This window comes from Lepidochelys kempii, chromosome 5 (genome assembly GCF_965140285.1).
Source record: "Lepidochelys kempii isolate rLepKem1 chromosome 5, rLepKem1.hap1, whole genome shotgun sequence".
Lineage (NCBI taxonomy): Eukaryota > Metazoa > Chordata > Testudines > Cheloniidae > Lepidochelys > Lepidochelys kempii.
This window is the reverse complement of record NC_136384.1, coordinates 132,515,581-132,534,160: the sequence shown is the minus strand read 5'-3', so window position 1 is coordinate 132,534,160 and position 18,580 is coordinate 132,515,581. Positions and strand designations below refer to the sequence as shown.

At 46.4% G+C, this 18,580-nt stretch overlaps 1 protein-coding gene across 4 annotated transcripts in view; it reads left to right on the top strand.

Moving 5' to 3' along the window:
- The window catches only part of PSD3 (pleckstrin and Sec7 domain containing 3), a 153,964-nt gene extending 135,591 nt beyond the window's left edge, over positions 1-18,373 (top strand). For 3 of the 4 annotated variants that reach the window (XM_073345940.2, XM_073345943.2, XM_073345942.2), the window contains 2 exons: positions 3,685-3,828; positions 8,099-18,348. In XM_073345940.2, coding sequence (XP_073202041.2) covers positions 3,685-3,828; positions 8,099-8,311 — 357 coding nt within the window. In that variant the 3' untranslated portion in view covers positions 8,312-18,348. Of the gene's footprint in view, positions 1-3,684; positions 3,829-8,098 lie in introns of all 4 variants that reach the window. The other variant, XM_073345935.2, reaches the window with a different exon arrangement.
- Positions 18,374-18,580: the final 207 nt, after the last annotated feature.

Below are 18,580 nucleotides of genomic sequence, written 5' to 3'. Positions count from 1 at the left end.
GAGCAGTGCATTGTGGTATCTATCCCAGTGTGCAAGTGGCTGCACCGTGCTTTTCAAATGGGGGGTGGAGTGTAACAGGGAGTGTGTTGTGTGTATGTGGGGGGAGAGAGAGTGGGTTTTGGGGGGGCCAAGAGTGTGTCAGCATGCTGTCTTGTAAGACACACACACACACACACACCGTCACACAAGCTCACAACAGCAGCATTCCACAGTAATGGTTTGCTTTGTCCCGGAGCAGATAAGCAGCCGGCTGTCTGCATTCCTACAGCCGATTCCAAAACAATGACAAGAGTTGCCACTTGATTTAAGGGGATTATGGGACATTTCTGGAGGCCGATCAGAGCGCAATAATGCAATACCTCGTTCACACTGACGCCCGGGCATTTCAGCCAGGGTGCAACAAGCTCTATGCTTCTCATGGAGGTGGATTACCAGGAGTGCTCCAGCTGCAGAGTCCGGGCGCTCTGTGTGCCTTGCCAGTGTGGACACATCAGGAGGTAGGGTGCCCGGGGCTTCTTTAGTGCGCTCTAACTTGCAAGTGTAGCCAAGCCCTTAGGCTCATTTACACATCAGATAGAAAGTCCTTGTCTTCTGGATGTGGCTAGGAATGTAAGACATTCCAGGCACAAGAGCACAACTTTATGCCTATACTCCTTGACCCTGTAAGATTTAATTTATTTGAGAGTCTTCAGTCTCCTCCTCCTGAAACAAATCTTAGGTCAGGGGTTCTCAAACTGGGGGTTGGGACACCTCAGGAGGTCATGAGGTTATTACATGGGGGTTCGCAAGCTGTCAGCCTCCACCCCAAACTCCACTTTTCCTCCAGCAATTATAATGGTGTTAAATATATTAAAAAGTGTTTTTAATTTATAAGGGGGGGTTGCGCTCAGAGGCTTGCTATGTGAAAGGGGTCACCAGTACAAAAGTTTAAGAACCACTGCCTTAGGTGTTTCTTGAATTTAGGTATTTTCTTTGTGCCCACGGACTTCCCTGAAATCTTATCCCATGCATTTATTACCCTTTGGGCTTAGTTGGATGAGAAAAGTGGGCCATGAGCCACCTTCCTGGCTTATTGACCCTGGGGCCAGCCAGAGGCCGGTTCATCATCCAGTGTCACTTTAGAGCAGCTTCAGAGCTGCTCTAAGATGCACATGCTGTAGAACAATGTGCTCTGGGCCCCCTCCTGGTGCATCTATGGGAGCTGTGAGGGTGATTGGCATGCAGCTAGCTAGGCTGGCTTCTGGCCCCCCGCAGATTCACCACCAGTGGGGGAATGCCCTGTAGGATGTGTGGGTCTCCTCTGTGTTCCTTTTGTACCACAGTAGTAGAGGACAGAATCTAATCTGTGGAATGAAGCGATCCCGAGTATTTTATCTACTGCTAGCATTGTGAAAGAAATCTCTCTGAACTTCATTACTCCTTTTCCTAAATTTGAAAGGCTTTATGCCATCATCACCATTTACTGACTCGCCTTCAGAATTTCTTAGCTCTCAGAGCTGTTCCTCATAACCTAGATTCTTCAAAGCCACCTTCTGACAATATCATTCTTCCAGTGGCCTGGAGATTAGCACTTCAAGCTGTATTTTTAGTGGAAGTCTAACAAGTGCCTTAAACAAGAGTAATAGTACTTGTCTTGTTCTGGGTTTTCACCTTCTGTTAATACAAACTAGTGTCTTGTTTGCCATTTTTTCACTGCAGCTCTGCCACGGCTTGAGGTTTCAATAATTCACCCACAGCCATCAAAAAAATCCTTTCACTGATCACTGCGCTGAGATAGCATTCCATTTAGCACACCGTTTCCTAGCTTCATTGTTTCCATTTTATCAGGAATAACAAAAAAAACAACAAACCCCTGTGGTTTGCATACTGGTAAAAGGGTGACATGAGAAGCAGAATAAGTGAAGTTATTTGAGCTAATAGCAAAAGATTGTTATTTTTTCAAAGCAGATAAATTCAAAGACAAGCTAAAACTTGTCTGCTTTTATCTGCAAGCTGGAGAGGTTGTAAGCAGGCTGTTTCTCATTCTGCAGAGGATGAAATGTGAATGATCAACTCTTTCTGGTCTCCGTGTTAGTTTGTGAGCTGAATCAAGACGACCACGACAGCACTTGCTTCAAAGGATCTGCGCCTGCTCGGAGTAAAATCAGTGTCGTCATTTTCATTGGCAGCAGTGGCAGCAGGGTCAGACCCTGACAGAAACGGGAGATAAGGAGGAGACGAGACAAAAATAATTGTACTAAGTCGTTTCACCAAGTTCACCTCCCGTGTTTACATCCTATAGTTGGCTGCTAACAGGGATGTGATAAAAGTATTTAATTATTTGGCCTACAGAAGGTAGATGAAGAGCTTCTGTTCTCCCTTTCTCATAACACCTGAACAAGGGAATGTTCAGTGAAACTGAAAGGTGGCAGATTCAAATCTATAAAAGGCCGTGCTTCTTCCACATGTGTGGTTAGACTGAGAAACTCTCTGCCACTGGAAGTTGAGGCCAAGAATTTAGCTAGAGCAAAAAAGGGATTGGAGGCTTATATAGATATCAGGAATGTCCTGGGCTGTTATAATGAATGGTAAATATTTTTGGAACGGATATCAAACCTCGTGCTTCAGGGCTTAAGCCAACCTGTTAGAGATCAGGGTGAGATCTGACATCTCTCTCTGCAGGGTCCTTGCACTTTCTTCCAGTGCATCTGGTGTTGGCCACTGCTGGACTAGGTGGACTTTGGGTCTGATCCAGTCTAGCAGGTCCTGTGTTGTCAGAAACAGATGAGATTTCACCATTTCTGCTCTTTCCTGCAGTGCTAGTTCAGTGGGCTGAGGAATAACATTAAAGTGCAGTGTTGAATTTAAAGCCCAGTCCAACCCAAGATCAGAAATAAGACCGCTCTGTAGGGCCGGCAGGACCTAAGAAGTGCATATTTTGAAGGAGAGCGAACACGTACTGGGAGTTGCAGAAGAGTGCCATTGTCTGCCCAGATGGTTGAGTGGGTTTGGGATGATTGTGACAAAGGAAATGGCCTAGAAAGAAAGAGTAGCAAGTCCTTGCCCCCTCCAACTGCACAGTGGAGTAAAGTTTAACAAAAGGAAATGAGCCTTCAGGAGAGGACAGAACATCCTCCTCCCAGGAGAGCCTGTGCTTTGCATAGCTCTAACCAACTGGCTGCTACAGACTGGAAAGCACATACTGGCAGAATGACAGAGGGGAGGGGTCTGACAATTGTACCAATCCTGTTTTCCACAAGAGTTGCTTCCAAATTGCGATGACCTTAAGTGTGAGGACAAGTCTGCCCTTACTTGTACCCTGCACAACATCACTGACTTGGCTGAATTTGGCACAGGGGTTAGTAAAGTGGAATGGCCAGATTTTCAGCAGGGCTCTTCAGCTGGCAATTCCCATTGTTCTCACTTGGGGAAGGAGTGGTAGATTCTGCCTTGGGGAGGTGCTGGGTGCTGCGTACCTTAAAAAATCTGGCCATTTCTTCTGGATGCCTACAAGGAAGCTGCTGGGAGCCAAGCCCTAGAAGATCTGGCTGGCCCTAACAATTTACCTGATAAATAAAATGAAATGTTTAAAAAAACGCTACTTGCCAGAAGTGGCTGTTTAGTGTACAGGCGGGTCTTTTTCTTCTTTTTCACTTACTGAATCTTTGAGAGTCTGACACTTACATGACTAATATGTTTCTGAAGGATGAACAGCTGAAATCACATGAAGCTAAGCTGAAGCAAATCTCTACCGAGCTAGCTGAGCATCGTTCCTACCCGCCGGACAAGAAACTTAAAGGCAAGGAAGTAGATGACTACAAACTGAAAGACCACTATCTGGAGTTTGAGGTATGTATGGGATACAGCACTAAATACATTGGCTAGGCATCTGTCTTGGAGAAAAGCTCTGGAAATTACAGAACTCCTCATAGAACTAAGAAAAGGAATAACAATACTCTAGTATTTACTAAGCCAATAAAGACAGTAATAGTATGCCTGTATTATCAATGGTGCAAACGGGGCTTTTTGTTTTTTGTTACTAGTAAACATCTGCAAGACTGTCCCTACCACATTACCTCTCCTTAACACCTAAGATAAGTCAAAGCTTCGACCTAGGCAAGCAGTCAGTATGTCAAATATGATTAAAACTGTGTAAGTTGGTCATTATACTCTGAGGTTCCCCTGCGCCCGCAGGTACAAATGGCACAAACATTTGACACAGTTGGAGAGTTTTGACTGCAGTCACCTGTTACCTCATCAGGCAGGAGGGTTTCAAGAGTTTGGAATTCAGTTCCTGCTTCTGACACAGACTTCCTGTGTGACCACGGGCAAGTCACTTAGCCTCTCTGTGCCTCAGTTCCCCATCTGTACAATGAGGAATAATAATGTTTCCTTCTTTCCTCCCTTTGTCTCTTTAGTTTATCAGCCCCCTTGGACAGGCAGAGTGCCTAGTTCAGTGAGGCCCCAATCTTAGTTGGGACCTTTGGATGCTGCTGTAATATAAATAATAGTAATAATCAGTCATTTGTGTATTCTGAAGGAAGCAGAGGAGAAACAGGCATTCTAAACGTAGTACCGTCCACTCAGTGCACATGCACCCACTGCACCATCAAAACTCTGGCACTGTGCACAGGTGACTCACAGGTAAAGCAGAGAGGGAAGAGGATAAAACACGGGTAATGCATATGGTGTTGAAAGTTAGACTGCAGCCATGAGAATCATGCCCCTTTATGTTTCTGGCTTGGGGAGTTTATATTGTCCTCTTTCTGTGCCTGTTTTCCTTAGCAAGTTTTAGCAGTGAAGCGTGGAAAGAAATGGCCATGTGTATCGGTACACCACACATTTAGATAACGGTCACCAGGGCTGTCGCTTCTCCCCGGCTCCAAACCATGCGCGGCCACGCTCGGCTCTTCTAGGAGGTTTATTTTCACCACAGAGGTTGTCAGACAGGCAGAACACAGTCTGAACTCAATCCTCAGTGACAGGCTTTAGGGCCACCCCTCCAAGGGGTCTCTGGCCCTCCAGCTCCTGCAGGCTTCCCAGCCTTGGCCAGCTCTGCTCCCCTCCTGGAGCAGCAGTCGCAGGGCCGCTCCCCTGAGCCCTTTGCTAGCTCCACTCCAGTGTGACTTCCCCTCTGAGGCTCTGCCTGTTACAGCCCTCCCTCTCCAGCTGCCTACTAGCAGCCCTGTATAGGCCCAGGTGTGGTCCAGCCCTCTTTTAATTGGCTGGATTGGGCTCTGGTTCAGGGAGCTGGGTTTAGTCTATCCACAGGGACCAGCTACCCTGGGATAATAACAAATAATGTCCTCTTTCTTAGAGAGAACCTCAAATGAAAATTGAATCCTGCAGAGCAAATAGGTTTGAAGAAAGCTGCCGAAGGTGCCTATGTAAATAGCTCTGAGGTTACACCTACTTTCACCCTGTGGGAGAGAAGGTGTTTTTAACCTGCTAATATGTGAGGCTGGGCTATTTTCACGCTTGTCACAGATTTCACAGAATGCATAAAATTGAAGGTTGGCTGTAGAAAGCGTATGATAGCTGTGAAATACCAGCAATTGAAATTTTCCTCCGGTTTTTCCATCATTTGGAGCAAAGCCTGGAGGAGCAATTGTGATTGAGTGACTGACCTTGCTGAGGTAGGGGCGAGAATGTAGGGGGTGCTCTCAAGCCAAGCCTGCAGATCAGGCCACTGAAAGCAGCAGGAGAAGGGAAAGGAAAACACAGAAACTTAGTGAAAAAAGGCCTGACTCACCCAAAGGAAATGGCACGGTTCCCAAAGGGAGGGAGAAGGCCAGATTTCCCCTTCTCGTAAGCTCTTGTCATTTCTTTTCCTTCAGCTACCTGTGCTTCCTCTGGTCTTGCTCTCTGCAAAAAACAGTACTGCTAACAAAGCAGTTTCTCCCTTCTGCTGTGTACTGAGCCATCTTTGGCTTTGCGTGAGGCAGTGTATGCTCATCAGAGGAGGCACGGGCTGTGCTGTGTGACTGTCTCACTGAAGACTCTCCTGTAATCCATATGCGCAAGGGGGCAGAGATTAGGTTGTATGGGCATTTTAGACTTTTAAGTATTTTCCTTTGCAACTTTAACATTCTTATTTTCTTGATGAGGCTTCCTAGGGTGGTTTTTTTAACAAGTCATGTTATTTCCATCAGCTGAGGGTCTGGCCCCATATGGCTTCTCATTGGTGTAAAAAAGAGCAAGTTTACAGTCTAACTTTAAAGAAAGCCTTTATTTGTACATTGCTTAAACTGAGGCTGAGGACAGACTGCAGCAGTGGAAGTCAATGGCAAAACTCCCATCGGCTTAAATTGAGGCAGGAATCCAGCCCAGGGTTTTATTTCTGTTGTTACCATTGGCTTAGGTTTGTGTTTATTTTAATCATTTGAAACACACGGAACGAATGCAGTTCTGCTCATTGATAAATGTGATGATGAGCCAGCCCTTGCAGGAATAACTATTTCCTGCTCTTGCCAACCTGTCCATTCATTATGCAGTGAAGCATGGCACATCCTCAGAATTCTGTTAATTGGTTCCCCTCGTTGGAGTGACAGGCGATAGATACCTCTTTCTTGTCTCTGCAGTGCTGTGCTGGACCTCCCGATATGGAACTGTTCAGGCTGTTTTTTCCTCATTTCATTTTTAAACAGATTTCTCTTGTGATCATTCTCAGTAAGATTTTGTTTCTCAAAGGACTTTTGGGAAACCTGGTCACGTTCTCCCACCTTCTTCTGTCCTCTTCTAAGCCATTCCCAACACTTTTTACTATTTTGCATTCAAATAATTATTATTATTGCTTGAATATTATTATTTTATTATAAATGGAGAGAATTCTCTTTAAACATTTGGGCTCAGTCAGGAACATAATAACTTAGAGACTCTTTTATTACTTTGAAAAATGGATTAATAATCAGTAGAAGCATGGGGTTCCCCCCCCCCCCCGCCATCCGCTGTGATCACCTTAATTCCCATTCCTACACTGACATTAATGGCTGCTGAGGGATGGATTGCCCCTTTCCCATCACCAGCCGTACTGGCTAACTTTGCTAAACCCTTGCAGGCAAATTCTTATTCATGCCTGTTGATTGTTGTGGCATTGTGTGAGGTGCTGTATGGTTGTGACTTGCAAAGCAAGAATTGCCCAGTAACCAAGGGAAACACACTCGTCCAATTATGGAACAAATTGGTGCCTGATCAGGGAGCAAAGCCCGGTCGACCTCAGGCGATCAGGTTGTGTTTCCCCATCCTGTTTTCCGAACACTGGACTTGCAGAATAGCCTCTTGGAGGCAAAGCGGAGTCGAGCTGCCCTGTAGAAGGCAGATGTTCAGCCCACCCGCCCGCTCTCCATGGGAGAGCCCAGCATAGAGAATCCCTGTGTGATTCTGTGCATGCTGTGTGATCCAGTGTTTTAATATCTAGGGTCACACGGGCTGGGACAGAGGGAGCAGAACCTGCGGTGGCCAGGTTGGTTGTGGCCACAGAAGTTTGGGGAGCTCTGAGGACAGTGGCAAACCTGAGCAGAAGGATTTTCGCAGTCCCTTTGGACCAGTGGTTTTCAGCCTATGGTCCGCAGCCCCCTGGGGGGGTCCACAGACTACGTCTAAGATTCCCAAAGGGGTCCGCAACTCCATTCAAAATTATTTTAGGGGTCTGCAAATGAAGAAAGGTTGAAAACCACTGCTTTGGACTGTCGTGTGTACGCATGCTGAGTAATGCCCTGCTGCGTGAGTGTTCCTGTTTTCTTTAATCAGGGCTACTTGTGCAGCAGGGTTTTGCTCTACTTCAGGAAGGTACAGCTCAGCATGCCCTGTATGGCTATTCAGAAACTGCCAACCATCAGTTATGTAAGTCTCCTTGTGCTCTTATTGGCCGAGGGCCATTAGGTACAGAGCAAAGATTTGCATGGTTGAGGAATAAACGTTGGCAATCGTACAGCATCCCTGGGCTCTGGCTGGCTCAGACATTTTCTGTGTGGTGTAATTATTATTAGCCACCATTGTTCACATACATATTAGACTCCTAGATTTCAAGGGGCCAGTCTGATGATCCACGTGGACCTCCTGCCTATCACAGCCCAGAGAAGTTCATCCAGACTGATCCATTCCTTTGTTCCTTTTCCAGAAAATCCGCTATGAGATTTATGTTGCCCTACTGAAAGAAGGGGGGAAGGAGCTTCTGAGCAGCGGAGAAAATGATGGGCCAGGACTGAAGAAATCCCATTCGAGTCCCTCGTTAAATCAGGAGTCTCCTGTTAGTGTCAAGGTGAAGCGAAACATCTCCGAGAGGAAGGACTACAGGCCAGAAACACCCAGCATCAAGCAGAAGGTCACTTAGACTGCATGAGACAGCTGTAGAAACAGCCATGCAGCAAAATACCATTGGTCAAAAGTTTCCTTTGCTAACCTGTCATTGACAAAAACAAACCAATGCATCTGCCTGAATGGGGTGGTAATGACATTTTCTATTGTATATTTTGTTGTTTCTGTACAGATTGTGGGAGGTGTCTTGGCTCCTCGTTTGCTTTGCCTTGTTAATTTATCATCTAGCCATTGAAGCACCTCTTTTTTTTTTTTTTTAAAGGGGTGGGAGTGGGACTCTCTGATTTATTGCACATCTCCTCCCCTTCTGTCCTCTTTCATTGGCACATGACTTTCATCTCAAGTCACCTGTGACCTTTCTCCTTGCAGTGGGAAAAGGAACTGGACAAGCACTGCAGCATAGTAAATGCTAGCTGCAGTGACGAGAAACGAATTGTTGCGGAGATGGAGCTGACCGCTCCCTGCAGGTTAGTTAAATTCTGACACTGCGACTGGAGATCTCCCAGTGATGTGAAACATACTGGTACTTGTACTATAGTGGTAGGAGCTGGAGGGTACTGGACTGTATTAACTCTGGACCCACACACACCAAGGGACTAAACAGTGAAAATCACCGGGAACGCTGGGCATACAGAATTAGAACAGGTTTTTCAATGTGAAGACTCTTTGGGGGCGCAGGGGGAGGGGGATGCCCAAAGCCATGTCCCTTTTGATGATTGATCCAGCCAGCATGAATTTTATTTTTCTATTTCATTAAGCAATAGGCTGTTGTAGATGACAACTGCTGCCTGTGTGTTGTAGTAGAAAAGGGAACCCCACATGTTTCTCAACAATACGCTCTCACGCTGCTGCCATATAGAGTCTTAATATGCATTGTTCATCTGCGGTTTCCCTCCAGAATTTTTATTCCTTTTTAGTAAGCGCAGGTATTCTGCAGTCACTCTGATACCAATGGAGGTGTTCTTCTGTTCTTTTCTGAAAGGAACTCTGTTAAACGATCCCTTGAATTTTTCACAAGTGTTTAGAAAGAATATGTTGGAACAGAAGTCCTGGTGACTCAGGGACTTAATGGAATAGAGACTCTTTGGTCTTAGAGCCAGAATCTGACCCCATTCCAGTTGCTCTGTCCCTGGCAGTCACAACGATGCAGCCATAGGGCCAGCAAAACCTGCTCTCTGTGGAGTCTCCTTTAATAGCAACTCCTGGCTTCTATATAAGGACATGGCCTGGGGAAAAGGGACTTGGCCAGGGTGTCTGTAGACCTCAGCTTTCCCCAGCTGCTGGAGTGGCCCTTTTGGGCTGTGGGTAGCCAGGTGTAACTTAAAGCAGCCCTGAGGTTGCCTTAACTTACACCAAGGGCCAGGATCCAGGGAGCATGAAGATGACTAAGAGACACCTTTGCTTCTTCCCAGGGCCTGCCCATCTTCCCAGGTCCCCCCAGCTCGTCTCGTCTGGGGGATCTAATCCTTAATATGCAAAGACAGCCCAGGTCAATATAAACTGCAGTAGGTGGCCTCGAAGAAACGTCTAGCTATCTCAGGTCTGGTTCTTGCAGGGGCTGGTATTTACATCACGGAGCTCCTCACTACAGAGGGTATACTTGTGGGCAGGCTCAGCAGAGAGGCCAAGGACTGATTGATTGGTCATGGACATCAAACCATTCTGGACTACTAATTTACCAGACTAGCAGGCAGTAGAGGGAGCAATCAAGCAAGATAAGGACCTTGCAGAGAAGCTAAATGATTTCTCTATACCAGCCTCCACCACAAAGAACAACCATGAGATACGTACCCCAGAGCTCTAGACTGCAATACCCATGCTGTGCTGTCAGAGATCGTAGCATTGAAAGAGGAGGTGGTGCACCACATTGATCATTTAGGATGCAGTAACTCACCAGGACCCGATGGTATTGATTCCAAGAGTTCCAATGTGACTTATGAATGGAGTGACTGAGCTGCTCACAAACATTTGTAATCTGCCGTCGTCCTAGAAATCTAGAGGATAGCCAGTGCCTGACCTGATTTTAAAAATGACACTGGGAGTGACTGCGATTCACAGAGCTGTGAGGCGGGCCGGTCAACATTTTCCAGCATTTGGATTTATTTTTTAAAAATTACGTTATGCTTAAAGTTAAACACATTGTCTAAGTGCTGCCCCGAAGAGAAACTTTCCTGAATTAGGGCCAAAGTTACGTGCTTGAGCAACATGCTGGGAAGTGTCATTCCCTGTAGACGAGAGCAAGGGTAATACACTTTGGAAGAAATAATTTGAACTACTCGTTGAGGGGTAGTAGATTAGCCACTCAGGAGAAAGGCCTAGGCGCCCTGCAGCTGTTCATTGTACAGCAGTAGTTTAAAAAAAAAAGGGCAGTAAACGAGAGGTTGAGTTATACCGAGAGAGAGAGAGCGCTAATACTCGGACTGCTAAATGCCGTTACATAGGGAGATGATCTTGACCATTTCACATCACTTCCTCACAGTAACAGTACAGCAGAAACAGAAATGGTCCAGAGAAGTCACAATTTGATCCCTGCTCCACTCCCAGGGCAGTGCAGCTCTACTCTGGCCCTTACTCAAGGCATCCAGGTACTTGTTGTGTTTGCCTTTTAAACCACCGCACTCTATTTGTAAAGAGGTGACAATTGCAAATGTTTGCGTTGGCTTTTAAGATAGTCTGGCTGCCCATGGGTTGTGTTTGAATTGTTGATCTCTCCGTCACAAGCGGAAATTCTCCCATACAGTATCTTTCTCAATCTACGCAGAAACAGGATAATTCATGCTCACGACTAGGGAGCTCCTTGCAGATGAGTGAATTTCATGCAGTTTGAAAAGTCAGACACAGTGAATCACAAAATGCATTTTATTGATTTTGTCAAATGCAGTTTAGTTTTAATTATTTATTACGCTACTCCGGAGTGTGTTTGTACATGGATTGTGGTATATTTTGTAAAACGTATCCAGTCTTAGTAAAATGCAATTTCACTTCAGCTTTCAGCCGTTCAATATTCCCTGAGCTCCGCCTGCTTTTTGTGAGAGTTCTGAGGTGGGCAGATTAGTGATCTGAGAATTTGTGAGGTTTTAGTATCATTTGAAATTCCCACTGCTGGCTGTGTCTCTTTACAGCTGACCTGTGTCGCCATGTCCTTTGATAGGTTTTACTGAAACAAGTAAAGAGAAAACACAAAGGCAGATCCTGCTGCCATTGAAGTAAGTGGCAAAACTCCACAGACCTCACTGAGCAGGATCAGAGTGCTGACCAGTATTGCAGTTTGGTGTGCTTTTAACATTACAGCATAGCAAAGGGCAAGGTTCTCAGAAGGTGTAAATCAGCACTGAAGAGACTGGAACTATGCCATTTGACCCCTGACACACACAATCCCATCCCCCGAGAATCTAGCTTATGTGTTGCACATTATTTTCAAAGTACCTTGCTTTCCAGCTCCTGGATATTTGCTTTTAGCAGAGAAGATAAATGTGTGATTATACTGTATAGGTGCCCAAGTCCTTCACTGCTGTCAAGAAACATTGCAGCTGAAGAGGGACAAGGTTGCAAAGGTCACTTTTTAAAGCCACTTCTGTGTTTCTTTTGGCTTGGGCCCACTGTGTGCCAGGCTGGTCTTCTGGTGCAAGTTAGAGCAGCCTAAAGGCTGCTGTAAATTGCACCAGCCGCCCAGTAATTCCAAGGGAAAATATGGCAGCCAGGAATCACTGGGTTGTGAGAACCTCCAGCCACACAACCTGTTCCCAGCCATTCCCCCAGTGCTGGCCACAGGGAGGGGACAGGGCACAAGAGCCAGTGTTCTGCCTCCAGCTATATCACCGGAGGATTTCTCCACAGTGAGGTGATTGTGACGTCCGTGATCGGTTACCCTGGCTTCAGGGCACTGGCCCAGTGCAGGTCTAGATTGGATTTGAACGGGAGGTCCCTTTCTGATAACAAGCAGCTCAGAATAGCTGAGGATGTCAGCATCCATGCAGGATGCTTTGGATTGTCACTCTGTAGTCAGAACTCTCATGATTAACCCTTTGCACTCACCTCCAAGGAGCTACACTGACCTGGACGGAGAGGTGCCATGCTGTGCTCTTAGGGTTTGCTCTTGCTCACTCGAAGGGCAGTGTGCAGGGGACTCCCAAATCCTGGGTATTTCAGCATGTGCAGTACCTCTTGCCCAATGAGGCCTCCACCTCCCTTGCTTTCATGTAGACTTTCCCCAGGTTTTTCTCCTGCAGATTCTAATCCTGATGCCATATCTCAGGCCAGTCTCCGACTGAAGGCATTGGGATTGCTGCGTGAGAGTGTTGGGATTGGGCCCGTGGCAGGGCTGGCTAGCTCTGCAACATTACAGCTCATGGGGTGCGCTCCAGGGGCTAGAGTAGCCATTCTAAACTGGTGGGGGAGGGGGAGGCACCTGCTGGGTCCTGTCTGCCAGTGGACAGCTGCAATAATCTCATGGTCATTAGGCCCCAGCAGGAGCCTGGGTCTCTCCCTCCTGCTGAGGCTCCTTCTCCTTCTCTTCCTCTATCTATCCATCCAACCTGAGAACAGCTCTTCCCCACCCGTCCCACACAGAGACCACGGGCTGGGCTCCAGGGAAGGGGAGCTGCTCCACAGCCCCTTGGAGCAGAACTTCCCACCTTCCAGCATTGGTGGTGTGGGGGAATGGGGGAGCAAGGACAGAGAAGCAAAACCAGCACCTGCCCTCGGCCCCCTCCCCAAGACCACAAGCTGCTAAACACACACACACACACACACCCCTTTTCTAACACACACACACACCCCTTTTTCTAACCCACAACCACCCAAAATATCTCAGAACCCGAATCCCATAATCCTTTGCAAATGGAAAGGATTCTGGGGTTTGGTGCATGGGATGAGTCTGTAGGTCATGGCTGAGAGTTGCTGGGCTGGCGCGCACGTACGTGTGTGTGTGTAAATTAAAAAAAATCTGGAGCGTGGCCAATCTCCACCCAGGCCTGCAGCCTTTTAGACCAGCTTGTACATTGTTAGCTCAGTTGTTGTCAGTAGGTGGGTAACTCAGTCAGCTGAGGAATAATGTAGTTGAGCTGTTGGGACTATGGTTTCATTGAAACTTAGATTCAAACTATTTCTCAGATTCTTGATAGTTTGGAAATTGTTAAAAGAATTTTCCCAGGGCCCAGTGTTTCCTCCTCCTTTGAGGAGTGTCCCTGGGAATGCTCCATGTGAGGGGTGCATGCCTCCCGGACGCCTGAGATTGGAGATTTTTGGCAGCAGTGCTCATATGGGCCACACATGCACCCTCGCTATCCTCATGTCCCATGCCGAGGATAATATGGGGTTGCGACGGACGAACCACCCTCAGTTCTTTCTCAACCACCTGGCCAGAGCGGAGTGTTCATAGTGCTAACCGTTATGGGCTTTTCACTTCATGCCTTGTGGAAGACCTCCTGTTTGATGGGTGCGGTGCGTTCAGGCTCAAGATCACGGAGACACTCTAGAGAGTAAAAGACACGAAGGCCATTGCTAAGCCTCTGGGATGTTGCACAGGCATGTTAGGCTCACAAGAGGGAGAAGTTTTTCTCTCTAGTGGAGCAGAGACTCTGTTCACATTCTGCAGCCCCATAATCTGCTTTGGACTTTTTACCATAGTTAACCACTCTTGGTTTCTCCTTGTCTCCTATCATGGTGCACTTGTCTGCCATCTCAGTGCATCACCTGCCAGTGGATGGTTCTGCTGGTCTCTCTTCTTTCATGGTGAGGCCCCAGGCTGGTGCTGGCAAGGTTGATGAACTCCCCCATTTGAGCCCTTGGTGGTGTGCTCATTCTGTCTGCAATGAAAGGCTGCATTTTCAATCATAATTACATCTGGGAGGAGAGTGACTGAGTCCCGGATTCCTGGGGCTCTTCCTCCTTTCCCTGTATTCCACACGGACACAGCTGTCCTGCGGCCTCATTCCAGAGTTAGAGCGAAGAAGGTGTTTTCCCTGAAAGACACTTAATATCCCATGTTCTCTTCCCAAAGCCTCACTCTTACCCAGGGGCACATGCAGCCCATGCTGTCAAGAGGGCTTGGAGATTTTATTTTGTTAGGCAGTTAGGAAGCAGAGAGGCATTTTGTGACTTTTGGGGATCAGTGTGAATGGGATGCCATTTTCACTCAGTACCTGTCTAAGTAGATATACCTGTGCCTTGAGACATATTAGCTAGGCTATCCGAACATGAGCTTTTGAGGCTGTTTTTCTGAACATTGATGACTTGCTTAGCAGTATTTCATTCAGAGAAGTCTACCGGGCTGCTGCCTGCATAAACATTCACCCAGTGCTACTTTCTCAGCTTGGCATCTACATCTCAGGCTTGCTCTTGGTAGGGCAGTTCTGAAGCCCGTGTGTAACTCTCTGAGGTCTGTATGGAACGTGTCCTGGGCTCAACTAGAATTCTTCAGCCCACACTCCTGGACTTGTTCAGCTCTTGACGACCCCAAATGGGACTATGAAGAAGCCTAGAGAAGAAAGGAGCTATTTCCATGGTTACTCGTAGCTCATGGTGAGCATTGCTTCTGCCTATTCACACTCCCTGCCTACCTTCCCTTTTGCCTTGGAGTTCTTGGGGTGTTTGAAAAGACACTCAAGAAACCAAAGCTGCTGTTACTATGCAAAATAGCCATTTATGGCCTAGTGGAAAGGGCACTGGATTGAGACTCGGGAGACCTGGAGTCCATCCCTAGCTCTCCTACTGACCTGCTGAGTGACCTTGGGCAAGTCACTTCACTACTCGGTGCCTCTGTTTCCCCATATGTAAAACAGGGATAATGATACTGTCCCCCTTTGTAAAGTGCTTTGAGATCTACAGGTGGAAAGAGCTGTTTAAGAGCTAGGTTTTATAATTCCCTGACACTTTTTTCTTTTCCCAACACAATACAATGCTTCTTATTCAATACTGTGAGTTAATAAGAGCAAGGAAAAATGTGGTATAGGGAAACCTGGCTTAATGCAGGCGAATGATTCTGACGCCGATTGCAAATGACTGAATGTTGCTCATTAGCATGGGAACAAATAATGCAATATGTAAGGCTCACGCACCGTAAAATGTAACTTGTTCATTTCTCTTGTTGACAGCACTGAGGTTTAGCTTTGATTATTTATTATAACACTCCATAGATTAGTAGGAGACGTGGGTTGGAGCTTTCTAAAGTGCTCAACATTGTCCTTTCTCTGCTCCCACTGTCTAGGGTGGGCTGATAGCACTGTGTAACTTGACTAAATCCAATGGCATGGATACAGAACAAGAATTTCTTGGCAGCTTTAAAGTTCGGAGATTACTGCTCATCTCACGAAGTTAAAGTGAGCATCCAGTACCTGTTGAGTGTGTTTAAGCAGTGAGCGTGTGTGAATGTGGGTGTGGTTCTTATGCAATGTATGGCTTCTGTGATCAAACTCCGCAAAGGTTATTCTTTTCCAATGCTTCGGTTTTGTCCAGACAGTGTAATGGCTATAAACAGCAGGCGTGGGTTGTTTCAGCCAGTTGAACGGTTGTTAAAAGCTTTTGTAGGTTTAGCGTTTTTCTCAATCCAGCCTTGCCGTGGCATGTTCTGCAGAATCATAGAATATCAGGGTTGGAAGGGACCTCAGGAGGTCATCTAGTCCAACCCCCTGCTCAAAGCAGGACCAATCCCCAATTAAATCATCCCAGCCAGGGCTTTGTCAAGCCTGACCTTAAAAACTTCTAAGGAAGGAGATTCCACCACCTCCCTAGGTAACGCATTCCAGTGTTTCACCACCCTCCTAGTGAAAAAGTTTTTCCTAATATCCAACCTAAACCTCCCCCACTGCAAGCTGTTGGGTGCTCAGGAAATTTGAAAAAAAAGTAATTTCTTTAGGAGCATAGAGATCAGTTGTGGGGTGGGAGTTGAAAAAGCTCTCGACATTGGGCTAACTCTGCTCCTGTTGTTGTCATCCACTGCCTTAAAAGGGAGCAAAGTTAGGCCATCACTGAGCACTTTTGCAAATGCCTACCTATGAGCCTAATTTAAGGCTCCCATTGTTTAAAGAAATCTTGGCCAAGTTCTGTGAATAATCCACATGGGGTAACATTTTCAAAAATGCCTTAGTCACTTGGCTGCCTAAATGTCATTAGACTTCTAGGTCACTTAGGCCCTTTTGAAAATGTTACCCCAGGCTGTCGTGGTTTTGCAAGAGTGGTGGGGATTTACTGTAACAATTGCAGAGATATGTGTAAGAATCCATGTGGTTGATAAGTTACAAAGAGTGGCAGGGGGAAGTGTCAGCTGTGAGCATTTCAAGTGGTGCCCTCAGGTTTCCTTTGGAAAGTGTGAAACAGTTGAGGGATTTTTAGCCCAAATAAATATGTAATAAAATCCATTGGGTTTGCAGAATGATATCAGAGTCAGTGTTGCAGTTTGTATGATGTTGGAACGACCTGGATTAAACCAGTAGAGGAGGAATGGAGATTTAGGGCTAGATTCTGCCCTGAATGGCAAAGCACTTAAGCATGAACTTAACTTTAAGCACATGAGCAGCTTCAGTGAAGTCAGGCCTAAGTGCTTTGCTGGATCAGGGCCAGAGAGCTTGCATTTTACAGGACTGAAAACTTAGTGGAATAGACTCCAACTGAGGATGAAATGACGAGGGTAAATCCCATCAACTTTGGTCGGGCCAGCCAGGATCCTGGGCTCCCTGTATCAGGGATCTGAGATGTTTCTTTGGCGTCCACCCTGTGTGGGATAATGTAGTGAAATGGGGTGGCTCAGCAGTCTCCTGCAGCCTTTAAAGAGTCCTCATTGACCCACTGTGACCACACGGTTGTGGCTGAGACATTGCAGTGATTTCTCTTCCCTTAGACCAAGAAATCAGTGTTGAGCTCTCAGTCATCAGTCACTGTGGGGGGCTTGTGTGGAAATGTTCGCTTTTAATGGTAGCCTTCTGCCCCAGCACTTCAGAGAACACTCCACACAGAAACATGCACCTCCGCAGCTAAGCTATCACCTTGATTTAGATCAAAGCTTATTGGAATAATGCTCTACAGTGTTCAGGAACAGGCAGGACAGGGCCAGAGAGAGCCCCTGGGTGGGGCCCAGCAGTAAACCCTGCTGTTTACGTTGTCTCTGGATACTGCTCTGTGCTCTTTGCTAGTATAGGAACTTTATAATCCCTTTATAATCTCACTTGTTTTCCTTTTACTATTGAGACGCCAGTGGATTTGTTTACATGGCAGGCAGTTTAGTCCATCGTCACTGCTCTCTGGAGAGCCACTCTGTCTGTAATGGAGCAGTGCTGAGGTTCTCTCCAGCCCTTCTCCACGGGAATAAATCCTGCTGCTCTGACCCTTGGGGCAGGCCCTATTTAAGGTCTATGCTGGCTCTCCCCACTAAGGGTAAATTTCTCTATATAGAGGCCCTATTTCACATCTGTGGTCAAAGAGCCAGAGGGATGCAGACCTGATTGAGGCCCCAAATCATGAAAGCATTTCAACAAGTGCTTAAGCGCCACCGATGTACGTGGGACTTAATCACGTGCTTTCCCGACTAGAGCTGCTGTCCTGAATCAGGGCCTTTGCTGTTTTCTAACGGTACCATAGGATGCCCTTGGATTTCCTATTCTAGTCTATGTGACAGGTACTAGAATGATAATTCCTCGTAAATGAAGGCACTTATAGACTGTCCTGTCTCCCTGGGGAAAGGACTCGTGGCTATTGTTATATCGTTTAAATAATATTTTGAAATGAAGTTTACATTGCTTTGTTTTTCCTCCGAGGTGACTGTATATAAATATTTCCCTCTCTTTGAGCATAGCTGGAGTAAGCAGACAAATAATTTGCCTCTGATGTATTGAAACTGTGAGATCTAGTTCTCTCTTGTGTACACGTTCACGATTATAACTCTTGTTCCTCTGTGTTTTATAAGGCGGGATAATGTTGCTTCAGGGTAACTACAAGTCTGCAGCCTTCTGAATGATTTTTGTGTAATTGAAATCGAGCAAAGCAGTGAAGGATTTCACACATGTATATGATATATGTATATGTACAAACTTTAGAAAGAAATAAACCAAATGTATTTCATTTGCTGGATTTGAGTGCACCTTCATTTAAGCTGTCGCTCTTTAATATTTGTGTTACACCAGAACTTACAGGTATCCACTGGGTCAGAGCCCCATTGTGGTAGGTGCTATACAGACGCAAAGCATATGACCATCCTTGCCCCAAAGGTCTCACGATCTAAACTGAATGCTGTAGCAGGTGGATGAGACAACAAGGGGTCTGGAGTGGAGCAAGATGCCTACAGTTCTTAGCC